Source organism: Callithrix jacchus, chromosome 8, assembly GCF_049354715.1.
Source record: "Callithrix jacchus isolate 240 chromosome 8, calJac240_pri, whole genome shotgun sequence".
NCBI classification, from domain to species: domain Eukaryota; kingdom Metazoa; phylum Chordata; class Mammalia; order Primates; family Cebidae; genus Callithrix; species Callithrix jacchus.
Window position 1 is genome coordinate 24,821,682 of NC_133509.1, and position 22,967 is coordinate 24,844,648.

At 49.9% G+C, this 22,967-nt stretch overlaps 1 protein-coding gene across 5 annotated transcripts in view; it reads right to left on the minus strand.

Annotated features, from left to right (window-relative positions):
* The window catches only part of TMEM266 (transmembrane protein 266), a 143,991-nt gene that overhangs the window by 19,228 nt on the left and 101,796 nt on the right, over window positions 1–22,967 (minus strand). For all 5 annotated transcript variants that reach the window (XM_008990165.4, XM_054239495.2, XM_002763457.3 and 2 more), the window contains exons 6-8: window positions 22,442–22,498; window positions 21,276–21,414; window positions 16,775–16,890 (exon numbers count right to left, since the gene is read on the minus strand). In XM_008990165.4, coding sequence (XP_008988413.2) covers window positions 16,775–16,890; window positions 21,276–21,414; window positions 22,442–22,498 — 312 coding nt within the window. The remainder of the gene's footprint in view (window positions 1–16,774; window positions 16,891–21,275; window positions 21,415–22,441; window positions 22,499–22,967) is intronic.

Below are 22,967 nucleotides of genomic sequence, written 5' to 3' on the forward strand. Positions count from 1 at the left end.
AATCAAACTTTTAGAACCTTGATGTGCAGTATCTGAAATTGAGTAGCTGGCTGGATGGTTTTAACAGGGCACTGGACATGGTATTGTTGAACTTGAAGACAGGTCTATAGACAAATATCAAAACTTAAAGCCGTTAAAAAAGGTGAGAGAGAGAGAGAGAGAGAGAGAGAGAGAGAGAGAGAGAGAGAGAGAGAGAGAGAGAGAGAGAGAGAGAATGAGTAGTGGAGCAGAATAGGATATGAGACGTGAGAGGCAACCAAATGGCCTCAGGTGCAACCGGAGCTCCAGGAGGGGAAGATTGAGACAGGTGCAGTGAATAAACAAAGCACGGCAAGAACTTCCCAAATCTAATGAAAAACACCAAGCCAGAAATTCAAGAAACTCAAACTCCTAAGCAGGAAAAATACAAAAAAACCCACAGAACCCACATGGAAGCACCTTGAGTCAAACTGCTGAAAGCAGGAAGAGACATCACCGCACTGGGGCTCCCTGGGGCTCACGCGGGCCTGCGCCTCCGGAAAAGAAGGCGCATGGTGGCTTTGATGAAGCACATCTTCCATTGGCAAACGGGCCAGTGGAAAAAAAGACCACCCCCAGGCTTGGGAAGAATTAAAGTGCAGTCACAGCCCTATTTAGCGCACATCATTAGCTAAGTATTTCTAATCAGATAACCTGACCAGACCATCTGGGATCCACAGGGAAGCCCGCAGTGTGCATTACTGGAGTAAGTCAGGCCCCTTCCATCGGGGCTGGGCTTTTAATGCAAGCCCAGGAGCGGTCAGACCCACCAGGGCGGCAGGACGGGCACACCCAGCGCTTCTCTGCCTTTAATGGTCCGGTTGTGAGTCCAACTGACAGGGGCCCTGGCCTGATCAATGCACACTTTGGCCAGAAGCTCGATGGTATCTAATGCAATAGCAGTAATTTTGCTCTATCCTATTAGTGCTGTCTGCACAGACTGCCCTGCCTTCAGATCCATCTGCTGTTGGGATGGCATCCAATGTTTATTTCCATTAGTTTCACCATTGTTGGTAACAATAAAAATCAGGAGACAGTTGCAAACTAATGATTTAGGAGCAGGGTAAAGCTGAGATCGACCTTGGCCCCTTTCCATCCACTGTGAAGATGACTGGTAGTTGGCCATAAATTTAAATTATGGCAAAAGGATAACATAAGTTATTCCTCTGATGGCTAATTTTATCAGCTAAATAGGCTTGTCATTAAAGCTATCGGCTGTTTTACAAATCACTTCCCATCTGAAAAAAAATTTCACTTCCCACAGTGGAGATCCCGAATAATCCAGGTAACAAAGGCTATGGTGCTGTGCCAGGGGCTTGTGGCCTCTGTAGGGAAAGAAGGAGCTCTCTGGAATGAGCCAGCTTCAAGCCCCGTCCCTGGAGCCAGGTGGTACCACGGCTCTATTCCTGCCCTTTAGCCCTTCTCTGAGCTGCCAGCCCGGCCTCAAAGGCTAGTGACCTATGCAGGGACCACTGGCATTCTCTCAGGGGTACAGATCACCAGGGGGCAACGATGTACAGCATGAGGCCTGGATGGGGAGATGATGGGCCCACCACCTCCCATATCTGTTCTGGCTCCTCCACATAAAAAACAGCGAAGGGGATGGAGGGAGGGGCATGACAGCTTCCTCTCCTCACATCTTCCTCCGTCGGAAATGCCTACAGCTTGCAGGGTCAAGATTATCATCTTGTTTCTTCAGGAAACAGGCCAGGAAGACATGGCATTCCTCCAGGAGGGGCTTGGATCACTATGGCTGTGCCGTCTCCTGTGCCGGAACAGGGGAAACAGAAGGGAATGCTGTGAGCCCACTGGCCTGGTTTCATGAGTTGGGTGTCTCTGCAGGTAACTGTTTTCTTCCTGGGCACAAAGACCCCCTCGGACAGCACCTGGTACCCCTAGTTGATACTGTGTAACTGACTCTTGAGCAATGTCACCACTTTCAAGCCTGGCCAATAACCTGCCGTGCCCAATTCCTCACTCTCACTTTCCTACCCACTGACTAGAAAAGACTCAGAGGGCTTGGAGGAAGAAGGATTGGCCAGGTGTGGTGGCTCCCACCTGTAATCCCAGCACTTTGGGATGCCAAGGTAGGCGGATCACTTGGGGTCAGGAGTTCAAGACCAGCCTGGCCAACATGGTGAAACCTTGTCTCTACTAAAAATACAAAAAGTACCCTGGCGTGGTGGCACATGCCTGTAATCCCAGCTACTCGGGAGGCGGAGGTAAGAGGCAGCAGAATCGCTTGAACCCAGGAGGCAGAGGTTGCAATGAGCTGAGATCATACCACTGCACTCCAGAGGGGACACAGAGCGAGACTCCATCTCAAAAAAAAAGGAGCTACAAAATGGGAGCAGCCTGGAGGCCTGAGTGACTGTGGAACAAGGGTCCCTCCACCCCAACCCATTGCATCCTGCACAGGGCTATGAGAGTGACACATGTACTCCTCCTGTGTTAGGACACAGATTTCTGGATTTATTGGCTGCAGAAGCTGGTGTTACTCACCCTAACTGACAGTGACTCAGGCAGATGCCTCCTTCTGGCACAGTGGAAATGGACGCTGAAGCCCTGGGTTCCTTTCCTAGCCTCTCCATGAAAAACTGCAGGATCTGGGCAAAGAACAGCGTCTCTGAGCCTAAGTCTTTCCATGTGAAGGGATTAATAGTACCCAGCTTGTCATCTTCCACCATCGAAGTAAAAATGAGCTAAATCATGACAGTGCATCTGTGAATGAGCAACCATCATACAGATACATTTACTACTATTCTCATACGTGCACTCTCTCCTTTTTCCGCCCTTACTGAGAGCCTCCAGTGGGCCAGATTTAATTCGATCCCCATGGCCTCCACATGATGTAGGCCTTGTTACCTCCAATTTTCCCAATGAGAAGCTGAGACTCAGGGGTTGAAGGGGAGGCAACTGGTTGCTGGTGGAGCTGAGGTTTGAATCTGGCTTGTTGGCTCCCCAAATAAGAGAATTCTTTCCACTCCTCCAAACTCCCCAACAAGGGACTCACCTTTCCCAAGGTCTGAGGACGTCCTAAGGGGCTCAGAGGTCCCCACTGGTCTCCTTGGAGACCGGACCTTGAGTCACCCCAGATTGAGCCTCATATCCCTCAGTATTTTGCCAACGATCTCAGGGTGAGTGAATGGTGCTGAGGAAGGAGAATTTGAGAGAAGAGAAACTAACTTCTACAATGAGCCGGGTCAGATCATACTATTTTGTACGAAAAGCTGTTCCCAGGCTTAAAGGCAAAGAGCGGGCCTAACAGAGACTTCAGAATGTGTTTTGGAACCGAAGCGAGACCCTGCACATAGAGGGACATTCAAATCTCAGAGGTGCTTTCGTGAGATGAGTCAGAAGACTATATCGCTGCATTCATTTAACCGCTGCATCTAAAATGGCTTTGGTTTCTGAAGCAGCCAGGACAGAGAGACAGACCAAGAGTCCACAGTCTCTGAAGGGCAGCCTCTAGCATCGTGACCTTGGAATCCATCTGTGTATCAGTGAGCCTAACTCGTAAAGAAATTCTGGCCATGGTTTATCCCCCACCAAAAAAAAGAATGGAAAGGAACTTCTACCTAAGGGATTGCTGAATCAGGGTTCAGAGGCCATGTATTTCCATCACAGCCGTGGGCAGTCTGGAAGGAACTGAAGAAGGCACGGCCAGGGCTTTGGAACATAGGCTGAGCAGTAGAGAGTCCTCCCCTCCCAGGATCCTCTAGGCGCCCCTCCCCTGATAGGAATCTGTTAAGAATGAGGTGTGTCCACAACCAGAAGAGGTCATAGCAATGAGAGAGGCAGTGAAGCCTGTCTCCCGTCAAAGCCAGAGGACCACTGTGGTCCAGGAGGCACTGGAATGGGCCCCAAGAGACCCATTTTTGTCCTGGCCTCCTAACTGCTGTGCCATTGCTGGGCTCACTGCTCACCCTTCTCTGAGCCTCTGATGCCCCATCTGTCAAATTCTGGATTGGGCCAGCTGCCCTCCAAGGGACCTTTCATCTATTACATAAGGTGGCTCTGGGGCACTGTGGGCACCGGCCATGTGGTAAGAAATGAGCTACCATGTGGCACAGAAGATGAAATGAACCAGGCATTCATGCAAGAAACGGGCAACAGGCTCACCTGAGAGACGCAATGTCATCTTTCTTAAAAAGTTACGATGGGCATCTCACGCCAGTTAGAATGGCGATGACTAAAACATCAGGGGACAGCTGATGCTGGAGAGGATGTGGAGAAACAGGAACACTTACACTGCTGGTGTAGTTCAGCCATTGTGGTGACTCCTTAAGGATCTAGAACTAGAAATGCCATTTGACCCAGCAATCCCATTACTGGGTGTATACCCAAAGGATTATAAATCATTCTGTTATAAAGACATATTCACACACATGTTCATTGTAGCACTGCTCACAATAACAAAGACTTGGAACCAACCCAAATGCCCATCAATGACAGACTGGATAAAAAGAATGTGGCACATACACATCGTGGAATATTATGCAGCCATAAAAAGGATGAGTTCACGTCCTTTGCAGGGACATGGATGAAGCTGGAAACCATCATTCTCAGCAAACTGACACAAGAACAGAAAGCCAGACATCACATATTCTCACTCATAAGTGGGATTTGAACAATGAGAACACGTGGACACAGGGAGGGGAACAGCACACACCAGGCCTGTTGGGGATTGGGGGGGCTAGGGGAGGGATAGCAGTAGGAGAAACACCTAATGTAGATGACGGGGTGATGGATGCAGCAAACCACCATGGCACAGGTATGCCTATGTAACAAACCTGTACGTTTGGCACATGTACCCCAGAACTTAAAGTATAATAATTTTTTTTTAAAGTTAAGATGAGCTGGGTATGGTGGCTCACACCTGTAATCCCAGCACTTTGGGAGGCTGAAGCAGGTAGATCACCTAAGGTCAGGAGTTTGAGATCAGTCTGGCCAACATGGTAAAACCTCATCTCTACTAAAAATACAAAAATTAGCTGGGTGTGGTGGTGGGTGCCTATAATTACAGCTACTTGGGATGCTGAGGCAGGAGAATCACTTGAGCCCAGGAAGCAGAGGTTGTGCTGAGCCGAGATCATGCCACTGCACTCCAGCCTGGGCAACACAGTGAGACTCCATCTCAAAAAAAAAGATAAAAAAGATCGGACTCGACTCAAGATGGCGCTGTGAGAACAACCCAGGATTGGAGCTCGCGTTGTGTCCGTGGAGAGGTGAGTCTGAGCTCCATTTCCAGACTAATCTTTGTTGCCCACGGAACGGGGAAATTCCCAAGTGAAGAGGAGACGCAGGACGCCAGGCAGAACCTCCGCCTGGCGAAGCCGGCACCAGGGTGGCGGCGGCCGGCCCTACCCAGCGCTCCCCACAGGGCGCACTTGTCCGGGTGCCCTGTTGAACCGGCAACCGGAGACGTGAGAGGGCTGGACTTGAGACTGAGCTAGACTTGGACAGTGGGCCAGCCCAGGGGATTGCAGGGACAGAGCATTAGGGGTGGCCCAGTGGGATGAACAAAACCGCGATTTCAAACAAGCCCCGTGCAGACGCCCGAGACGCTCTGAGGGGGAGGGGCGTCCACCATTACCGAGGCAACCCGCCCCAATTGAGATACACGCCCATTGCTGACGCAGCCAGCCGTTGCTGAGGCAACCCGTCCCTACTGAGATACATGCCCACTGCTGACGCAGCCTGCCGTTGCCGAGGCAACCCGCTACAACAGAGAGACTCCGCCGCAGGGTGTGGCGGAAAACACAGCAGAGCCAGGGCGAGCCTCACAACAGCAGGGCAGAGCCTCGGCAGGCAGTGGCTAGTCTGCGTCCTAGCTGGGCAGGACCTCAACGGACATCCAAAAATAAAGCCCAAACCCCTCAACACAGAGCATTTGAGAAAAAAAAAAAGGGTTTTTTTAATGAGCTCTGTTGCAGCAGAATCAAACATAGCAGCCTAACAGCCCTGAATGAACAACAGAGCTCACAGCTCAGCAATTAAGCTCCTATAAAGTACAAACTGTCTCCTCAAGCAGCTCCCTGACCCCTCTATATCCAAAAGACTAACATTAGGCAGGCATCATCCTGGGACAAAGATAGCAGAAAAAGAAACTGGTAGCATCCCTCGCTGTGCCACAGCTGCTAGAGGTGCACCCCAGACAAGCAGGGTCTGGAGCGGACCTCAGCAGTCGTACAGCGAAGGGGCTAGACTGGTAGAAGGAAAACCAAGCAACAGAAATACTTCATTATCAACATTCTGGGTGTCCACTCAGAGATCCAATCGAAAAGTCAGCAACTACGCAGACGACCAGTGGACAAATCCACAAAGATGGGAAGAAACCAGCGCAAAAAGGAGGAAAACACCCGAAACCAGAACACCTCGCCTCCTAGAAAGGACCAAAACTCCTCACCAGCAAGGGAACAAAGCTGGACGGAGAATGACTGTGACGAAATGACGGAATTAGACTTCAGAAGATGGATAATGAGAAACTTTTGTGAGCTAAAAGATCATGTATTAAATCAATGCAAAGAAACTAAGAACCTTGAAAAAAGATTTGAAAAAAGATTCGAGGAAATGATAACAAGAATGGATAACTTAGAGAGGAATATGAATGAATTAAAGGAGCTGAAAAACAATACGAGAACTTCGCGAAGCAAGCACAAGTTTCAATAGCTGAATTGACCAAGCAGAAGAAGGAATATCTGAAGTCGAAGACCAACTCAGTGAAATAAAACGAGACACCAAGATTAGAGAAAAAAGCGCAAAAAGGAATGAACAAAGTCTCCAAGAAATGTGGGACTATGTGAAAAGACCTAACCTACGTCTGATAGGTGTACCAGAAGGGGACTAAGAGAATGAATCCAAGCTGGAAAATACTCTTCAGGACATCATCCAGGAAAATTTCCCCCACCTAGCAAGACAGGCCAACACTCAATTGCAGGAAATACAGAGAACACCACAAAGATATTCCGCAAGAAGAGCAACCCCAAGGCACATAATCGTCAGATTCAACAGGGTTGAAATAAAGGAGAGAATACTAAGGGCAGCCAGAGAGAAAGGTCGGGTCACCCACAAAGGGAAGCCCATCAGACTCACAGCAGATCTCTCGGCAGAAACACTACAAGCCAGAAGAGAGTGGGGGCCAATATTCAACATTCTTAAAGAAAAGAACTTTCAACCCAGAATTTCATATCCAGCCAAACTGAGCTTCAGAAGTGAAGGAAAAATAAAATCCTTTGTGAACAAGCAAGTACTCAGAGATTTTGTCACCACCAGGCCTGCTTTACAAGAGCTCCTAAAAGAGGCACTACACATAGAAAGGATCAACCAGTACCAGCCATTCCAAAATCACACTGAATGCTAAAGAGCATCAACATAATGAAGAATCTACAACAACTAACGGGCAAAACAGCCACTTAGCATCAAAATGGCAGTATCAAATTCACACATAACAATATTAACCCTAAATGTAAATGGACTAAATGCACCAATCAAAAGACACAGACTGGCAAATTGGATAAAAATCCAAAACCCATCAGTGTGCTGTATACAGGAAACCCATCTCACATGCAAGGATACACAAAGGCTCAAAATAAAGGGATGGAGGAAGATTTACCAAGCTAATGGAAAGCAAAAAAAAGCAGGAGTTGCAATTCTCAACTCTGATAAAATAGACTTTAAAGCAACAAAGATCAAAAGAGACAAAGAAGGACATTACATAATGGTAAAAGGATCGATACAACAAGAAGAGCTAACGATCCTAAACATATATGGACCCAATGCAGGAGCACCCAGATACATAAGGCAAGTTCTTAATGACTTACAAAAGGACTTAGACTCCCACACAATAATAGTGGGAGACTTTAACACTCCACTGTCGATACTAGCCAGATCAACCAGACAGAAAATCAACAAGGATATTCAGGGCTTGAACTCAGACCTGGAGGAAGCAAACCTGATAGACATTTACAGAACTCTCCACCCCAAATCCACAGAATACACATTCTTCTCAGCACCACATCACACCTACTCTAAAATTGACCACATAATTGGAAGTAAAGCACTGCTCAACAAATGCAAAACAACTGAAATCATAATAAACAGCCTCTCAGACCATAGTGCAATCAAGTTAGAACTCAGAATTCAGAAACCAACCCAGAACCACACAGCTTCATGGAAACTGAACAACTGGCTCTTGAATGTTGACTGGGTAAACAATGAAATGAAGGCATAAATAAAGAAGTTCTTCGAAACCAATGAGAACGAAGACACAACGTGCCAGAACCTCTGGGACACATTTAAAGCAGTCTCTAGAGGAAAGTATATAGCAATAAGTGCCCATATGAGGAGAATGGAGAGATCCAAAATTGACACCCTATCGTCAAAATTGAAAGAGCTAGAGGAGCAAGATCAAAAAAACTCAAAACCCAGCAGAAGACAAGAAATAACTAAGATCAGAGCTGAGCTGAAGGAGATTGAGACACGAAAAACCCTTCAAAAAATCAATAAATCCAAGAGCTGGTTTTTGAAAAGATCAACAAAATAGACAGACCACTAGCCAGACTGATTAAAAAGAAAAGAGAGAACAACCAAACAGATGCAATAAAAAATGATAAAGGGGAAATCACCACAGATTCCACAGAAATTCAAACCATCATCAGAGAATATTACAAACAACTCTATGCGCATAAACTAGTAAACCTGGAAGAAATGGATAAATTCCTGGACTCCTGTGTCCTCCCAAGCCTAAACCAGGAGGAAGCTGAAACTATGAATAGACCAATAACAAGGTCTGAAGTTGAGGCAGCAATTAAGAGCCTACCACACAAAAAAAGCCCAGGTCCAGATGGGTTCACAGCCGAATTCTACCAGACACACAAGGAGGAGCTGGTACCATTCCTTCTAAAACTATTTCAAACAATCCAAAAAGAGGGAATCCTTCCCAAATTATTTTATGAGACCAACATCATTCTGATACCAAAACCCGGCAGAGACCCAACGAGAAAAGAAAACTTCAGGCCAATATCCATGATGAACATAGATGCAAAAATCTTCAATAAAATATTGGCAAGCCGATTGCAACAGCAAATCAAAAAACTTATTCATCATGATCAAGTAGGATTCATCCCGGGGATGCAAGGCTGGTTCAACATACACAAGTCTATCAACGTAATTCACCACATAAACAGAACCAAAAACAAAAACCACATGATTATCTCAATTGACGCAGAGAAGGCATTTGACAAAATTCAACAGCCCTTTATGCTAAAAACCCTCAATAAACTCAGTATCGATGGAACGTATCTCAAAGTAATAAAAGCTATTTATGACAAACCAACAGCCAATATCATACTGAATGGGCAAAAACTGGAAGCATTCCCTTTGAAATCTGGCACTAGACAAGGATGCCCTCTTTCACCACTGGAAGTTCTAGCCAGAGCAATCAGGCAAGAAAAAGAAATAAAGGGTATTCAAATAGGAAAGGTGGAAGCCAAATTGTCTCTCTTTGCAGACGACATGATAGTATACCTAGAAGACCCCATTGCCTCAGCCCAAAAACTCCTGAAACTGATAAGCAACTTCAGCAAAGTCTCAGGATATAAAATCAATGTGCAAAAATCACAAGCATTCATCTACACCCATAACAGACTTAAAGAAAGCCAAATCAAGAACGAACTGCCATTCGCAATTGCTACAAAAAGAATAAAATACCTTGGAATACAACTCACAAGGAACGTAAGAGACCTCTTCAAGGAGAACTACAAACCACTGCTCAACGAAATCAGAGAGGACACAAACAGATGGAGAAACATTCCATGTTCATGGTTAGGAAGAATCAATATCGTGAAAATGGCTATACTGCCCAAAGTAATTTACAGAATCAACGCTATCCCCATCAAGCTACCATTGACTTTCTTCACAGAACTGGAAAAAAACCACCATGAACTTCATATGGAACCAAAAGAGAGCCCGCATAGCCAAGTCAATTCTAAGCAAAAAGAACACAGCGGGGGGCATCACACTACCAGATTTCAAACTATACTACAAGGCTACAGTAATCAAAACAGCATGGTACTGGTACCAAAACAGAGATATAGACCAATGGAACAAAACAGAGGCACCGGAGGCAACATAACATACATACAACTATACAATCTTTGATAAACCTGACAAAAACAAGCAATGGGGAAAGGATTCCATGTTTAACAAATGGTGTTGGGAAAACTGGCTAGCCATGTGCAGAAAGCAGAAACTGGACCCCTTCCTGACACCTTACACTAAAATTAACTCCAGATGGATTAAAGACTTAAACATAAGACCTGGCACCATAAAAACCCTAGAAGGAAATCTAGGCAAAACTATCCAGGACATAGGAGTAGGCAAGGACTTCATGAACAAAACACCAAGAGCATTGGCAACAAAAGCCAAAATAGACAAATGGGACCTAATGAAACTCCACAGCTTCTGCACGGCAAAAGAAACAGTCACTAGAGTGGATCGGCAACCAACAGAATGGGAAAAAATTTTCGCAGTCTACCCATCTGACAAAGGGCTGATATCCAGAATTTACAAAGAACTCAAACGGATTTACAGGAAAAAAAACAAACAAGCCCATTCAAAAGTGGGCAAAGGATATGAACAGATACTTTACGAAAGAAGACATATATGAGGCCAACAATCATATGAAAAAATGCTCATCGTCACTGGTCATCAGAGAGATGCAAATCAAAACCACATTGAGATACCATCTCATGCCAGTTAGAATGGCGATCATTAAAAAATCTGGAGAAAACAGATGCTGGAGAGGATGTGGAGAAAAAGGAACACTTTTACACTGTTGGTGGGAGTGTAAATTAGTTCAACCATTGTGGAAGACGGTGTGGCGATTCCTCAAGGCCTTAGAAATAGAAATTCCATTTGACCCAGCAATCCCATTACTGGGTATATATCCAAAAGACTATAAATCGTTCTACTATAAGGACACATGTACACGAATGTTCGTTGCAGCACTGTTTACAATAGCAAAGACCTGGAATCAACCCAAATGCCCATTGATAATAGACTGGACTGGAAAAATGTGGCACATATACACCATGGAATATTATGCAGCAATCAGAAATGATGAGTTCATGTCGTTTGTAGGGACATGGATGAATCTGGAGAACGTCATCCTCAGCAAACTGACACAAGAACAGAAAATGAAACACCGCATATTCTCACTCATAGGTGGGTGATGAAAAATGAGAACACATGGACACAGAAAGGGGAGTACTAAACACTGGGGTCTATTGGGGGGAAAAGGGGAGGGCCAGTGGGAGGGGGAGGTGGGGAGGGATAGCCTGGGGAGAAATGCCAAATGTGGGTGAACGGGAGAAGAAAAGCAAAGCACACTGCCATGTGTGTACCTATGCAACTGTCTTGCATGCTCTGCTCATGTACCCCAAAACCTAAAATCCAATAAAAGATTAAAAAAAAAAAAAAAAGATAAAAAAAGTTAAGATAAAGAAACAGAGAGTAACTGTGCAGTGGAGATACCTGAACCAGGCTGCCCCCGCCAGGTGCTCCAGGTAACGTCACAGTGAGAAGTCACTCGATGTCCTCCTACGTGACACGATGAGAATGGCACTTCCCTCTGCAGTCTTCCTCCCAAAACCCACAACCCCAGGCTTACCATGGGAAAAACATCAAACGAATCCCAACAGGGGGGCATCCCGTAAAACACTCGGCCAAAACCATCCAGGTCATCAGAAACAAAGTCTGAGAAACTGCCACAGCCAAGAGGAGCCTAAAGAGACATGCCGACTAAATGTAATGGGGAGCAAATAGAGGACATAAAGGATTGAACACTAAGAAAATCTGAGTACTGTATCAGTGTGGGTTTGTTCATACACGGGTGTATGATGTTAATAACGGGCAGCTCGGTGCAGGGTATGGGGACTCTGTACCTGCTTTGCTATTTTTTGGTAAATATAAAACTGTTCTAAAAAAATTATTTCTTCTTTCTTTCTTTCCTTTCCTTCTTTCTTTCTTTCTTTCTTTTTCTTTCTTTCTTTCTTTCTTTCTTTTCTTTTTTCTTTCTTTCTCTTTTTTCTTTTGTGAGATGAAGTCTTGCTCTGTCACTCAGGTGGGAGTGCGGTGGCGCTATATCAGCTCACTGCAACCTCGGCCTCCCAGGTTCCAGTGATTCTCCCATGTCAGCCTCTGAGTAGCTGGGATTACAGATGCACACCACCGCGTGAGCCCCACGCCCGGCCCTTAAAGTTTATTATTTTAAAAAGAGCGGGGTGAAGTTGTGGCAAATAGTTGTACAAACACACCCCAGTGAGAGAGCAAGGGAGTGCAAAGTGGTTGTTTGGTTTGGCCTTAAAGGCGGGGTCTTGCTCTGTGGCCCAGGCTGGAGTACAGTGGCGTCATTACAGCTCACTGCAGCCTCAAACTTCTGGTCTCAAGCGGTCCTCCCGCCTCAGCCTTCCAACGCTCTGGGATTACAGGTGTGCGCCATTGCACCAGGCCAGGTGTGGCGTTTAAACTGGGATCCTAACACATTTCATTGGTAAATTTCAATTTTTCAGGCAGCATATGTGAATTCAGTTTGGAAATTGCTTCGTTATACTCTGAGAATTCCAGCAAGGAGGGAGCAAGAGTGTCTCACAAAGATGACTACGCTGTCCTGGAATGGGGCTGTGCGTGCCACTGAGACAGCTGAGGGGAGCCAGGTCTGTGCCGTAGTATAAGCTAGCCCATGCGTAATGTGATCAACATTTTCTCTGAGTGCTAACGAGTGCTTTGAGTAGGAAAAAGGAGGCCGAACATGATGGTCTGGAAAAGAACAGTGTTCACAGTTAGGACGCCTGCTTCTAGGCCCCCCCCGGACTAGCTGTGTGCCCCAGGGGACCCGCCACTGCTCAGTTTTCTTATTTGTAAAATGGGTGTGCAGGCAGGTGTGGTGGGGCTGGTGGACTGCCAGCATCCACTCACATTACTTGCCACCCATCACGTGTCAGGCTTTAGGCTAAGTGATCTCAGCACCATCCTTCAAGGATTCTGTTACTACCCCCATTTTTCAGATTAGGAAAACCAGGGCCCAGAGACGTTCCATTAATGCTAAAGCCAGAAGGTGAGTACATGTTCTACAGAGAGACACACCTGGGTTCAAAGGCAGCTCAAACTGTATTTAGTGTCCAGTCTATTCTCAACCGTTCCGTGTACCGCTGTCTCCAAGGTCTAGCCAATCCTGACATTCCAGGGCCTACACTCTCATTTCCCTAAGGGTATCTGTTACCCAGGCAAGTCTCAAACCAGGTCTAAAAACACAGCTGCGAGTGAGGTGTCTGTCTGCCTTGCTCTGTGGAGCGGGCACCTCGGACTCTGGGAGAGCAGCCCTCCTGATCCCTCTGGCCAGGCAGCCCCCCACCCTCCCAGCAGCCCTGCTGGGAGTCCAGACTGTCTGGCCCTTTCTGCTGTCTTAACTAAGATGACAGGCTTCAGCTGTTTTTTAAATCAAAATGGTTTGTTTCTGTTCATCTCTTTTCCAGATGTAACTACCTAGAGGGAATCTGTCTTTATTTATTGGCTCTTTCCTGTGTAGAATAGCAAGGGAGTCTCCCTCTGGCTGAGATCCCCGGGAAGGAGGCCACATGTGGGGAGGGACTTGAACCAGGACGGCAGGAACCTGGGGTCCCCAGGGGCCTCAGGACAGAGGTCATGGTGGAAACCCTGGGAGGTGGGGTTGCCGTTAGGATTTTCTACTGGCCACGTGGCACATGTGCGGCTGAGATGAGGCGTGTGGCAGGGTCAGCACATTCCCTGCTGGGCTGGGAGGCTGCGAATTTATGAGGGGCAGATGCAGCCCCGTGTCCGTGTCTTTCACGTTGCCAGCTGCAGTGAAGGAGAGCATTTATTTTCGATTTGACAGCAGACTGAGAACTGATTGGCTTCCAGCTGCTTTCTGGATGATACCCTGTGCTTTCCTTTCTCTGCTTCCCTACAGCCCCCTCTGCCTAAAGCCGAGCTTCTCTCACCTTCTTCTCCAGTCTCTGTCCCCAGCCATCCTGACTCCACCCTGCCCTCTCCATCCAGCCTCCAACAGCAGCCACAGGCTCCATCCACAACTCACGTCTGAGCAGAACCCCCAGCTCTGCTTTTAATCCTCCAGGCTTCCTCTATCCCGGCGGGATAAAGCTCAAACTCTCTGGTCGGCCATGGAGCCCCTTCCCAAGCCTGTCCCCAGTCCTCCAGCTGCCCCTCTCTGCTCACCCTCTACATGGCCCAGGACTCCCTGGGCACCGCACCCACTCCCCCACCTCGAGCTGTTCCCTCTGCCTGGCAGCCTTCTCCCTGGGGCCCTGCTCTACACCAGCTTCTCTGGAAAGTCTTCCCCACCCTGGCCTGCAGAGCCCAAGACATGCCCGTGGGATGCAGGCACTGCACCAGATGTCCATTGCCTACTGATGGGCTGCCAAACCCTCTGAGTCACCCAGAGCCCTGTGAGGATGAGGCCACGCCCTGTCCAGAGTGGCATCCACATGCCTGGCACAAGCCCAGCACAGAGCAGCTCTGGACGGTGCTGGCTGACCACGGGATATGGTGAGAAAACGAATGAAGCTGATGCCAGCTCCTCAGGACGGGGGCACTTCTCTTCCCAGTCTAGGATTCCATAGCCTGCCCTGCTCTCAGGAAACCTTGGACAACGTGCCCCTGAGGGCCCTGTCCCGATGACCCCTCTTGTCATTCACAGGCATTCTGTGCGAAACAAAAGGTCACAGTGTTCCCAAAGTAGATAAAAAGATTGGTTTCCTGACAGGCATTCCAAGGGGATGACTCTGAAGACGCTGGGTGCGTGTTCCTGTGGGGACATTTTCTGGGATCACTTTGTAGTAACAGTCCACAGACTTGCCCCACCCCAAAACTATGAGAAGTTGGGGTTGGTCAAGGAGCCAAGAGGTACACTGACTATGCATTTACCAAGTGCCACAACATACGCCGAATACTCATTTACCGAGACCCCCAACATACGCCAAATACGCATTTACCGAGACCTGCAACATACGCCGAATACGCATTTACCGAGACCCGCAACATACACTGAATACGCTTTTACCAAGACCCGCAACATACACTGAATATGCTTTTACCAAGACCCGCAACATACACTGAACATGCTTTTACCAAGACCTACGATGTGAAGAGCACTGGCTGGGGCTGGGGCGTGGATGTGAGTTGGACAAGGCTTATCCTCAGGGGACATTCAGTGGGAGGAGCTGCCCAGATATAAAGGAGCACTGACCATGGCAGTGAGGCCCCTGTGCCCTGTGAATGCGGAAAGTGAAGGCTGCGGCGAGGCTGGGGAGGGTGCACAGACTGCTGGCAGGGGGTACACGCTCTGTAGAGAGGCCAGGACTTGAATTAAGACAGACAGAGCTTGCAAGGGGCAGGGATTCATGCAAGGGGCACAGTGCAACAGAAATCCAAGAGGTGGCATGGCACAGGACCTGTCCAAATGACAGGTGACTTCACTTGGCGATCAGGGTGTTTATGCACCAGACATGAGAGAGGAGGTTGAAGGGACTGGCGGACACGTGGTAGCCCCATATGCTAGGTGAGACCTCATCCTTGAGACCCCCTTGGAGACTGCCTGGGCACCCAGCAATGGGGGAAGGAGAGGGAGGCCAGGGGTGCCCATCCTCACTGCCCTGCAAGCCAGAAGGGCTCAGTGCCCATATTGATATGCAGGCACAGGCATTCCTCCACTTTTCCTGGCAGGACATGGGCTGGAAGACAGACAGCCCATGAAGAACTGGCCTGGCCCTGGGCACAAAGAGCCACAGGCTCAGCTTCTCTGGCTTGTACAGCTGGGGAGAGTGGCCCAGTCCTCTCCCCAGAATCCAAGGGGCAGAGTGGGAATGACCATGCATGCCATGTGGCCCATCCCCCACATTCCCACCACCTTGCTAGTCCCCTCGGTAGCATTCCCACCTTATAGCCTGGTATGGGACCCTTCCCCGCACCTAGAGCTGTGCTTCTACAGAGCTCTGCAGCCTTGCTGTGGGACCCAGCAGCCACCCACTCCTGAGCACCCCAATCCTCCTCCTCTGAATTCCTCTGTCCCACTCACATGGGAGCAGCCCCCTCATCTGACAGAGGAAGGACCTGAGGGCAGAGGTGGCCTGACTTGGCCAGAGTCCAGCGCGGGTGGGAGCAGCAGGGCTGGGCCTTGAATACAGGCCTCTGGATTCCCAGCGGGGCCCCCCAGGTCTCTGCTGAGCCCATCCTCGCAGGGTCCACCACCTGCCTCTCTGAGTCTTCATCACGGCTCCTGGAGGATGGGGAGTACTGCTAGCACCTTTCTGGGGCTCTGGGCGTCCTGAGTGGCAGTGGGCATACTGTGGTGCCCAGTGACCCTCAGCAGATAGAATTAGCCGCTGGCTTTAGCGACTGATCATCTCTCCGAGAAGACTCTGAAGAACTGAGGGGGCAACTTGGCAGGCTCAGGTTGGGGAGCTGAAGAGTCACCATGCTGCAGTGGAAAGAACGCTGACCTAGGACTCAGGGCTGAGCCTGTGCCTGGCTGGGCTGCACATCAGCCACCCTGGAGATGTGTCCCCTTCTCCAGGCTTCAGGTTCCCCATGAGTCCAGCAAGGGATGGAGGAACTCCCTGACCTCTGCTGCCCCCACAGCTCTAGCAACCCATGGCTCTAGGCACCACCAGCGTCCCCAGCAAGACCATGGACAGAGCCGAAAGCGGCGGTGTGTTACCCCTTGCTCCTGACAGATCTGCGTCAGCCTCTCCAGCTGCTCGTCTTGGATGACCTTGGCCTTCTCGTACTGCTGGATAACCATCTCCATCTCCACCTTCACTGGCAGGACGTAGGCTGGAAGACAGAGACAGCCCTGTAAAGAACTCAGCGATGGCAGGGCTTGGGCAGGGGAAGGGCTGGCCCAGCATTCAGCCAGCAGCAGGTTCTGGGCCAGTTCTCTGTGGATCTAGGGGGGAATATCCAGGTACCCGACAGCATCTGGAAAGTACAGAGGGCCACAACCTTCCCTCATGGTGTCAGGGTAGCTGTTTTCCTGTTTTCCATAGTTCTAGAACCCTTACTTGTGGGCTATGTGCACAGCTGCCTGGAATAGAGACTATTTTCCAGCCTCCTTTGCAGCTACAGGTAGCCACAAGAAGACCACCTTCTGGACCACAGAGCAGTAGTGAGGTGGTATGCAGCAGCCACAGAAGCCTTCTTCACAAAGGAGCTGGGGCCAGTGAGGATGGGGCGGCCCTGGAGCCTGCACACACTGGCGGAAAGGGAAACAGGGCAGCTACTTAGGAAACGGTTTGTCCATTTTTCAGAGTGTTAGGCAGACAGTGACCATATGACCCAGAAATTCCATTCCTAGGTATCTTAGGGGAAAGAAAAAGGTGTGTTTACCCAAAAAGTTGCACATGGACATTCATAACAGGAGTATTCCTCATGGCCAAAAAGTAGACATGACCCAATTTCATCAACCAATGAAAGCATAAATAACCTGTGGTCTAGCCACGCAGTGGAGTACTACTTGGCAATGAACAGGAGTGCCGTCCCATCACAAGCCACAGCACAGATGAGCCGCTAATGCATGATGCTAAATGCGAGTGGCCAGACACAGAAAAACTATGTCGCATGATTCCATTTATATGAAATGTAATGGAATGGAACAGGCAACTCTAGAGATGCAAAGCAACTTAGTGCTTGCCTAGGGCTGAGGTGACATGGAAGTGACTGCTGATGAGTATGGCCTTTCTCTTTGGAGTGATGAAAATGTTCCAGACAGATTTTTTGGTGATGGCTGCATAATTCTATGAATATGCTAAAAGCCATGGAACTGAGATGGAGTCTTGCTCTGTTGCCCAGGATGGAGTGTGCTGGTGTGATCTCAGCTCACTGCAACCTCTGCTTCCCAGGTTCAAGTGATTCTCCTGCCTCAGCCTCCCGAGTAGCTAGGATTACAGGCAGCCACTGCCACGCCCAGGTAATTTTTGTATTGTTAGTATAAACACGCTTCTACCATGTTGGCCAGACTGGTCTCAAACTCCTAACCTCTAGTGATCCACCCACTTCAGGTTCCCAAAGTGCTGGGATTACAGAGGTGAGCCACCATGCCTGGCCAAATTGTGGACTTTAAATGTGTGGATTTTGTGGCATGTGAATTATATTCAGATGAAGATGTTTAAAATGAGACAGCAGTGGGCCTTCCTTTTGCCTCTTTATCTTCTTCCTTTCTTCCTTCTTCCTGGCTGGGATGAGGATGTGATGGCTGGCATGGGAGCAGCCATTTTGGACCATGAGGTGACTGAAAAGTAGGCTGAGTGCAGCAGAGCAACAGAACAGAAAAACAGGAGCCTGGGCTTTTCCCTACAGGGAATAAGTGACTGTGGTCAAGGCCGTATCAGCCTTGGACCACCTTCCTACAGACTTTTGTTTGTTTGTTTTGAGACAGTCTCACCCTGTCACCCAGAGGCTGGAGTGCAGTGACACAATCTCAGCTCACTGCAACCTCTACCTCCCGGGTTCAAGTGATTTTCTCAGCCTCCCAAATAGCTGAGATTACAGGCACATGCCACCATGCCCAGGGAATTTTTGTATTTTTAGTAGAGATGGGATTTCACCATGTTGGCCAGGCTGGTCTCAAACTCCTGACCTCAGATGGTCCACCTGCCTCAGCCTCCCAGAGTGCTGGGATTACAGGCGTGAGCCACCACACCCAGTCTGCAGACTTTCATGTGAATGAAATACGCTTCTGTGTTAAGACACTGTTATTCTAGGTCTCTGATACACAGATGATCCTATTTATAACTGATAAATGAGACCCAGAAGAGAAAGCCTGGCCTCTGAGATTGAGGCCCCCTGCTCCACCAGGCAGCAGTAGCCCCATGCCTCCCTTGGCAGTTCTGTGGGTTCAGAGTAGCTCTGGGCTCCTGGGAAGCCTCAGTGTCCACTCTTGACTTTCCCCTCACACTGTTCTCACCTTTCAAAACCCAGCCCTTCCTGACTCTTCCGAAACCTCGGTCACATGCCTGTCTTGCCCCTGATTTCTAGAACCCTCCACACGTCCTCTCTCCAAGTCTCCTTTCCACCCGCAGCACCTCCAGATGTTTCCTGGCTGTTGCAGGAATCATGCAGAGAAGAGACATCAGGACTTTTCTGCCTGCTTCCAGACTCGAGGGCCGACCACGTGTCCCTGAGATCGGCTCCAGGCCCGGAGGCCGCCCCAAGCTGCCGCTGCCTCCTCGCATCTCTGCTGAAGCCAGTTCACACTCAGGGTTAATTTGCAAGAGTAGCAAATTAACACCCATCTGTTCACCAGCACATCTCTCTCCTGAGGCTGGTGGTGGCTCCAGGATGCCTGATGTGGCAGGAAAAGGGTGGGACAGCCAGGAAGAGTGTCTCAATGGCAGCTGTCAAAAGCCATTAGTCTGAGGGTGTACAGCTGTCCACAGCTGGAAGAAAGAGCCAGAAGGTGCCTTTCCTGCCCTGAGGGGGACGGATGTTCTCATGGACAGAGCCAAGAGCTGGGCCCGGAGCAGACTGCAGTGAGTGAGCAGCCAAAAGAGTGCTGGTGGGTGTTGGGGGTCCTGGGCTCCACATCTGGTTCTGAGCCTGATTCACTGTGTGACCCTCATCCCTCCTGGCCTTGGTTTCCCCATCTGCCAAACGAGGGGAATGAACTAGGTGATCTCCCAGAGCCTCTCCAGCCTTCCAAAGGCTTCTGAAGTGAGACACAAACACATTCCAGTTTAAGGAAGATTCTGTTATTAAGGGATCTCTGACAAGATGTCAGCATCTTCATCAGGACCAAATCCCACAGTGTTCCCAGGGTGGAGCACGGGGTGAGGAGCAGAGAGAGGGAGCCTGCCCTGAGGATAACAGCTTCTGCCTTGCACCTGCTGGGGAAACGCTGGCAGAATCATCTCATGGCTACAATTCCTATCATCTGCAATCAAAATTCATGGCTGGAAAAGACCATAGCATCTATTCCACTGGTTTTAAAACTGTGCACCAGAAGGCCTGGCAGTTCCTTAGAGGTGCCTCAGAGGGCAAGGGAGAAGGCAAGGAGGTGGGCTGCGAGGCCCCCACTACAGGTCAACCAAAGCAGCTCCACTTGCAATCTCTTTTGCAGATCGGGTATGATTTTGCTGAAGAAAGGGCTTTGCAGTTAACCAAACCAACAAAACACCCTGGGAACCACTGTCTATACAACAACTGTCTAAACACCCTGGGAACCACTCTAGGGGGACCCCTCCTGGAGGCTGAGCAGCCCACTCTGAGTGGCTGTTCCTCATCTGGCTGAGGTGGGGTGGGCTTCCTCTTCCTGTCCTCAGGGGCCAAGGACCACCCTCTGGAGCCCGGTGACTTAAGTCTTCCCTCTTCCTCGAGATGACTTCAGTGTCCTCCCTGTGTCATCATCCTCTGGGCCAACCCCACCCCCAGTATCCTGCACCATTCTTCAGGGGTGGGTTTTCCACCCCCCATCTCCTCTTGGCCACATCCTCTGGTCTGTTACCACCTTCTGGAAACATAGGAGCCACCCAGCTCAGGACGTAGCTTTCCAGGCAAGGGTGGCCCAGTGGGGAGGCAATGAGAAAGCAGTGACAAAGGGATGGACCAGATGCTGTCTGGGAGTGGAGACCTAGCAATGGAAAGGCATGTCGCTACAGATGATGGTAGCACAGGCCAAAAGCCAGCCGCTGCCAGCAGCTCTCACGGAAATCTTCTCTACTTGTCTGCAGGTTGACGGGCTTGTGGGCACCCAGCTTGTCCTTGGTAGACTCAAAGGTGAGACAGAGCCTGCAGGGAGCAAGGCATTGGCCAGATGACCCAGACAGAGCCAGTGGTGAGTCTGGCGGCCATCGGGAGCTGGCGGCAGGGGTGCATCGAGATGCCCGGGTGGAAATGTCTGCTCCTTCCAGAACGGCAGGCTCTGCTCTAAGTGCTTGCACGGAGGCTGGCCCTCCAGGCTCACAGTGAATAGCTGCATGGGAATGAACACACGGCCCCTGAATGGGAGGTGGGAAGCTCAGCGTGTATGCGTAACACCTGGGCAGTGTGAGTGATCACGTGACGGTGAGTGAGCAGGGATAGCTGGCCCCTGTCCCCACTGACAGTTTCACCTGGCACCCTGATACCAGCAGGGCATTACCCCATCACACGCTGTCTCCTCTCTCAGTTGACAGTCCCAGTTTCTGGAGCAGCCCCACTGACCACGCCCCCCTTGGGCCACTCACCATCAATGACCCTCTTCACCCTCCAGATCCGGAGCATGATGATGAGGCTGATGGCATCCCAGGGGCTCCTGGGTCCGTTGGCCACAGTGGATGCCACCATCGGAGCCAAAGACAGGATGATCACAGCCCCGTCAAACACCTGTAAGAGGAGGTACATTTCAGTGCCCTGGGCCCTGCTGCGTATCCAGGACTAGGGGTCAGTCCTGCAAAGCAGCTAGTGCTGCCCAACTTCTCCAGCGGCCCGGGCCCCCACCAGAAGGCCATCCCATCCCTGGCCCTTTCTGACCCTCCTAAGTCTTTAGGGGCCTCCTCCTCCTAGATGTTCTCCTGAGCGCAGTCTGCCCTCTAAGTGACCCCACCCCATCTCCGGCCCTTGATTCAGATGGCCTTGGACTGTCTTGCCTCTTCTCAAGATAGGGCCTGCATCCTATATCCCAGGCCCTGGGCAGAAGCCAAGCTGGCTCCCTCCCTGGCAGGGTAGGAGCTGAAGGCAGGCTCAGGGTGCCTCCTTCCCTGGGTCCAAATCTCAGCTCTGTCCAGAGCAGAGTCTCTAACCCTGTAGGGAGCAGGGCTAGGCGAGGAGGAAGTCTGCCTGCACAAGGAAGCCCTGGGCCCTGCCTTCCATCCGCCTGCCCCAATCCGGCCTTGTCCTGAGCCTTTCATAGGCCAGGCGCTCTGTGTGGGATCCCAGCACTGAGCCAAAGAGGCTGGAATATAGATGGAGAGGTGAGGAAAGCATGGGCAGCAGATCCTGACCACCTTGCTTTGGCCTGTGTGCATAGCACTGCCAGCGATAGCCAGCCCTCCCTGACCTCATCCCCACCCTCGTGGTGGGAAGCAGGATGGAAACCCAGCTTGAGAAGCGCGTTGACAGTTTCCCGCTCAGCTCTCCATTCAGGGTGAATTTATTTGTTTAAAACACATTTCAAAAGGTTTTCAAATTGATTCAAGAAGAAATTGTCAAGGAGATTGTTTTAGAACATTTCTTTGCTAGAAACAGTCTCGGTTCCCCCTCCCTGCCCCACCCGACCTGTGCAGCCACAGAGGTGAGGTGGGAGAAGGAGCCAGCCTTTTTGACGGCATCCATCCTGGGATGGATGGGACATGAACTGTCCAGCTTCCAGGATGGCTGGGTGGGGGGCCTGGGGGTGGACACTGGTCTTTACCTCTATTTTGTTTTCGATGTAATCCCAGATCCCAAGCACCACAATCCGTACAACAGTCTGAGGAAAGGAAGTGAGAAAGTGGTTATTCTCCAGGTCCGCCTCCATCAGAGAAGATTCCAGAGCTCAGCATTCAGCCTCCGTGTTCGGGAGTAAGAAAAGGTCTCCGCCGTACCTAAGCATTCCTCCGCCCCTGTGCCCTCCCCACTCCAGGTGCCCCAGCTCCAGCCTCCTTGATGGCCGCGCCTCCTGCTGGCTCCTCCGCCTGCAGGCTCAGATCCCCCACCTTTGTACCATCCCCTGGGAACCCCCGACGCCATCTTCAGTGCTCCCTGTACACAAAGAATACACTCCGAATCCCTCGGAAGGATACTCAGGACCCTGCCTGCCTCTCCTGGCTCTTTTGCCACCCGTGTTATGCTGCAAACCACTTATGAATCTTCAAACATGCAAGCTCTCTCTCTCATGGCCTTGTCTTTGCACGTGGCAAAAGCTGCAGTTGACTCCCCTCCTCATCCCTCAACTCCAA